Raw genomic sequence first — 5600 nt, forward strand, 5'->3', positions numbered from 1 at the left:
TTTTTTGCATTTTATTTTCTTTTCTGAAACCTTTATATCATTTTTTATAATTTATGTTTTTTTGTCTTAGTAAATATTGAAGTTAAGAATTGATGTTTTTTATGTTAATATTAGAAAAGTAAAATAGTGAGGAGGTTATGAGCTGTTGCACACCACCAGCCTGACCAGCTGCCAGCTCTCACTTTCTAGATAGCTCGAGGAGGTCAGAGAAAATGAGAGCTGTTACACTTACACACCACTCTCTCTCTCTCGTTCTCTCTATTTCTCCCTGTTTTCCTCTGTCTTTCTCCACCTCCTCATATATCGCCAGCAGCCACTCTCCTGCTCAAAGCCGTCGTTGCCAACCAGATCCACCATGCCACCACCTGCTATTGCATTTAGCTTCTTCGATGGTGCATTTCCGTATTGAGACGGATTCACCCCTCCTCGCCTGGATCCCATAGTTTCTCTGCCTCCTTCTCGCGCAGATCCGCCATCGTCGGCGACCGGAGGGGCGGATCCGGCGACCCCTTCCCCTCCTGCACGGATCCCGTGGGCGGCTTCACTCCTCCTCGCTTGGATCCTGTCGTCTCTCCTCCCCACTGTCGCGCGGATCCTTCGTGGGTGGTGATGGGAGGTGCGGATCCGGCGATCTCTTCCCCTCTCACACGATTCTCGTCGTCTCTCCGCCCCCCTCTCGCACGGATCTGCCGCCAGCGACGATGGGAGGGCGGACCCGGCGGCCTCCCCTAGGGTGACGACGGCAATTGGTTTCAAGAGGTGCCGATGTCCATGATGAGACCGTATGCGTCTCATGGTCTCCATCACCAAAGCCGCCGATAGCGCCAAGAAGATGTACATTGCTCTTGAGCTCCCCCGATCCCCACTCGTTCCATCACCATCACTCAACGGACTCCCCGCTAGCTGTCCGGCCGGCCGGAGAGGAGGGTTCAAGCTTGCAGACGAAGGTGGACCGAGGAGAGCGCAGCCGAGTGGTGGCACTGAAGATAGTGGGCGTTTCTTCATGATTTCAGGTGCGTTCTCGGTTGATTAACATTTTCCTAGCTTTTTGATTACACGGTTAGACATGATTTTGTCTGTGTATGTGCATGTGGGGGTCCGAGGGATATGGATGTGTGTTTTTTTTTTGCTTGTTGGGGGTATTGGTGTAAACTTATCAGATATCTAAACATAGTAAATTTTTTTCTCCTGTAAAGCATATCTGATTCAGTTTATCTAAGTGCTTAAGTCCTATGGCTGCCATAGATTGGGGTTAGTTTTGTCCTTAATATAGGATTATAGGACTACAAACTCTTTGATGATCCGGTTTGTGTGTACCTATGTATGATTACTTAGACTTTGTAGGAGCTGTTCTGCTATTTTCACATGCAAACTTTTTATCCATTTTTCGCATCTAGAATTATTGGCCAACCATTATTGAACTCATTTAAACTATATGGATCTGAAGTTTTTATACTGAATATACCTCATTAGTTGCCACACAAGGTCATATCTTGTTACAAAGTCAGTGATTCTAAAAATTAATTTGAGCATATCATGTCTGTGGAGTAGTTCATATTCACTTTTCTTCTTTCGGAATTTGTGTTCTTTGTTTGTGAGACCAACATCTTCAGGATTGATTAAGCTGTTATACAGATATTTTAATCTTTTAGACATATATTGCTTGAAGAATTGAATTTGGGAAAAATGTGTAGTATTTCAGCATCCTTGATTAGGTCACACATGTTTTGACAAAATAATATGTTTTGTAATCATTATACTCAAGCGTATGTGAAAATAGTAAATTCTGGAACATGTTGATCAGTCCGAGGTTGGGAACATGTTAGTTAGGTAACACACTGTCCATCTGCTCTATGTTGTAGGGGAGGAGCGGATTGTTGAGTGGATTCGAGGCAGAGATGGTGGTTAGGATGGAGTGGTGATGTCATCGGAGGTTGTCTCGAAAGCTGCAGTCGAGGTGTCTGAACCGGTGAGTTTTTTTAAGCTGATATGAGCTTTGCTATGTTTTTCTTTGTCAGAATAATTAGATTGGACCAATAGTTTATTTGATTTGTTTGGTTTGAGTGGATCAACCAAGAGCATATGTCTAGGTGGAGAAGTGTATTCATTAAAAACTTGTCCTGTTACTCTATATTGGTCGAATCTTGATGCGTTCTTCTCGGTGGGGCTCGTGGACGATAGCAATGTTCCAGAATTTACTACTAAAATTTTAGTAGTATTTCTTAAGTAGGAGGGCAAATTGTGTTTTTATGATTATGTTATCATGTAGCTTCCTAGTGCAAGAATCTAGTCGATAAATACTATAGTGAACAAAAGAATGGAATTATTTCCATTCTGAAATTCTAAACATACATATACATATGATAGTCTGTAAGTGAGAAAATTTGTCAGGCAGCTTAATTCCTGGACTGAACTGCTTGTTTTCCTTTTTTTTTTGCCCCCTTAAAATGCAATGATACATCTTGTGACTACAAATGCCATTATTAATTACCAGTTGATCATCTTGATAAATGAGACCATTGCTGCTAGCTTGATCTCCAAAATCTTAGGACGCCCAACAAACCGGTTTGGTGCTCAACAATTCAGAAAAATCCAATTAATTCAGATTATATTCGTATGATAATTGTATGGTGTCGATTATATTAGTTATAATGAGCACTAAGGCAAGTTTTCAAATTGACTAAGAATTCTACTATGATTTTGCTGTCAGGGTTATACAATAGATCATGCATTCAATTCCCGTGTTGAGGGATGTTCTCATGATACTGGGCAGCTATTGTTATGGATTTGTGTTTGATTATTTATTGAATTGGTTACTTTTCATATTCTCTGAATTTAGCCTTGAAGGTTAATCAGCTAAAAATTATCATGTCTGGCTCTATGGATTACCAGAAGTATCTAAACTACTCATTTTTCTATGTCAATTCCTGTAGAAATCTATTTTCCAACTTCGGGAGTGGAGGAGAAACTGGGTTCATGTTTTCACCGCCGCTGGTCGGAAATTGGTAAGGTTTTTGTCATGAAATTACCAATCTTAATTGAATTGGTTAGTTTTCAGTAGTTTGAATTTAGTCTTGAAGCTTAACAGCTAAAGTAGGAAACTCAACCTCTAAATGATAAATGATACTGTTCATATTGATATTTGCAAACATTCAAGTACTGTGAATTTTATTACCTCAATGTGTTACTACGATATTATTCCAATCAATATGACACGGTGGTTCAAAAATTGCAGATTAAATCAAATCATTAATTTCATGCTACTATGATATGATCTCATATTAATTTTGTTACCTCAATGTGTTACCGTAATGGAGTAGAATTTCTTGAGTTATATATAAACCTAATGGAATTGTAACTGCATTAGAATTTCTTGAGTTATATATAAACCTAATGGAATTGTAACTGCATTCAGGGTTCAGTTTAATGATAACGTGGAAGTGGCTTGACCCCCGAGGAAGAGCCTCGTGATTTGTATTTTTGTATTTTCTTGTGTGTTTCTATTATTTCTATATGTATGTCTTGCCTGTGATTGTATTCGTGTATGTGTATTTTTCCCCTGCGAGAGAAATCTGTAAAATCGTGTTAGTGTGAGTGCTAAAAAATAGCGGTAGAAATAACAGAAGAAAAGGAAAACGGAGGACTTGCGGTTTGTGGCCTTGTGGGCTTGTGGTGCACCTGGACTTGTGGGTTAGGCTTTATGGGCTTGTCGCTTGGACCCGGGCTTGCTTATGGGCCTGTGGACAGATGTGGCCTACTGGGCAATGATCACACACAAAAGCGCGTACGGACGAAAAATCGGATCTGTGTAAACTGCGCGCACGGACGAAAAAGCGTACGGACGACAAATTGGTGACGAAAGGAAAAATCCAAATCTTTTAGTTAATGATTTGTCTAACAAATTTGACTCCACATATATAACCCTCATGTTATTTTTTTTAAAGTCAGACCTATATATCATTCACATAGTAGATAGAGTTATATTTCTTTGATAAAAACCATTTGTTGTTTTGGTTTTGTAAAATACCACGTCGAAGTTATAGCAAAGTGATAGTTCAATCGAATAATTGTAATTTTCCAAATTATTATTTTTATAATATCGCAAAGAGTTCAATACAAAGGATGGTCCGCTAAAGATGGTTTATAGTTTATAGTTTAATCAACGAGAGGCGCGGTTTTCCACGGGAGAAAAATGCGAGTGCAAACTGAAGGTTTGGGATGCAACATTCAGCAAAGTCACAAATAAATTATCCAAAGTCAATTCCAAATACAAAAAAAATCTAAGTAAGAATTACACGAGATTGCAATGAACGAGCACGTCAAAAATCACTAAGCATAACACTCGCAAAGACCTGACAATCTACAAGACGATATCAATTCGATCGGGCATGCACGCAGGTGCATGCAGCTACGGTGACCATCAGACACCGTACACGAAGACCGGCAGCAGCATGGCCGCGACGGCGAGTCCGCCGGCGCCTAGCGCGGAGGCGGCGCCGCTGGGGTGAGGCGGTGTAGGGGGAGCGTTCGACGGCGGCGGCGGCGGGCTGGCCGGCGGAGGCGCGTCGTGGCCGATGACCTTGATGACCATCCTCTGCCCGCGCTCGCAGTGGCCGGCGACGCCGCTGATGAAGTAGAAGAGGCCCTGCCGGTCCAGCCCCACCTCCGTGTCGCCGTTGTTGGAGAAGAAGATCGGGTGCTCCGCCTTGCACTTGTTGTAGTCGTCCTCCGTCACTACCATCACCGAGTCCTTCGCGTACTTGAAATCTGCATCAAATGCAAATCAATGTCGCGTACTTGTTATTTTTATTACAACCAGTAGAAGTTGAATTTAAACTTAAATGTTTATGAAGTAATATATTTCATATTAATATATGTTGTCAAAATTTTTTAGATTTTTCGATGACTATTTAGGTGGCATGCACGAAACGATGGATATCCCCTCTAGAGATGAAATCACTTTCCCTGTTCATTGCCGACAGAATTATTCGATCGATCGAGTGATCTTACGGACGCTGTCGCCGACGAGGAAGCGGTTCTTGGACGCCCAGTCGTTGTAAACGCCGGCGTCTTTGGCCGGCGGCACGGCCCAGCCGTGTTCCCCACCGACCTCGAAGGTGGTGGCGCCGGCACGCCGGACCGATGCGCCGAGGAGGGCGAGAAGCAGCAGCAGCGCGGGGGAGACGAGGTGGTTCGTCGTCGCCATTACCGATCGCGAGATGGTGCAATGCAGAGGGCGGAGAGCGAATTAATAGCAGGTAAAGAGCGCGGATGGTCGAGCGGCAAGCCAGGAGCCCAGGTCCCAGGAGGAGGAGGCGGCGGCGGTTTTGGAGTCTTCAGCCAGGGAGGGAATAGTGGAGATTGCGACTACGTGGGCCGCATTGGCGTAGCTGCAATCTTGCATTCTTGCATGTCTAGTATGACTCGGCGATTGGTTGCCTCGTTTGACCGACGTGCCAATCAACTGCCAACTGCTAACTTGGTTCTCACTTCTCAGGCTCTGAGCTGATGGGCGTATCCTGGGCCTAATTGTTGTAGTGGAAGTTGCGGCCCTACTAGCCAACGGCCCAGTGCAGAACGCAGAGCAAAGCGAACAAGAA

At 43.4% G+C, this 5600-nt stretch overlaps 1 protein-coding gene and 1 pseudogene across 1 annotated transcript; one reads left to right on the top strand and one right to left on the bottom strand.

Moving 5' to 3' along the window:
- Window positions 1-201: 201 nt before the first annotated feature.
- Window positions 202-3636, top strand: LOC127772214 (uncharacterized; annotated as a pseudogene).
- Window positions 3637-4228: 592 nt separating this feature from the next.
- LOC127772213 (mavicyanin-like) lies at window positions 4229-5262 on the bottom strand. The gene is made up of 2 exons (XM_052298222.1): window positions 5011-5262; window positions 4229-4767 (listed from the first exon to the last, which is right to left on the bottom strand). Exons 1-2 carry the CDS (start codon window positions 5204-5206, stop codon window positions 4421-4423), a joined length of 543 nt encoding a protein of 180 aa, XP_052154182.1. The 5' UTR covers window positions 5207-5262; the 3' UTR covers window positions 4229-4420.
- Between the last annotated feature and the right edge of the window lie 338 nt (window positions 5263-5600).

This window comes from Oryza glaberrima, chromosome 4 (assembly GCF_000147395.1).
Source record: "Oryza glaberrima chromosome 4, OglaRS2, whole genome shotgun sequence".
NCBI classification, from domain to species: Eukaryota; Viridiplantae; Streptophyta; class Magnoliopsida; order Poales; family Poaceae; genus Oryza; species Oryza glaberrima.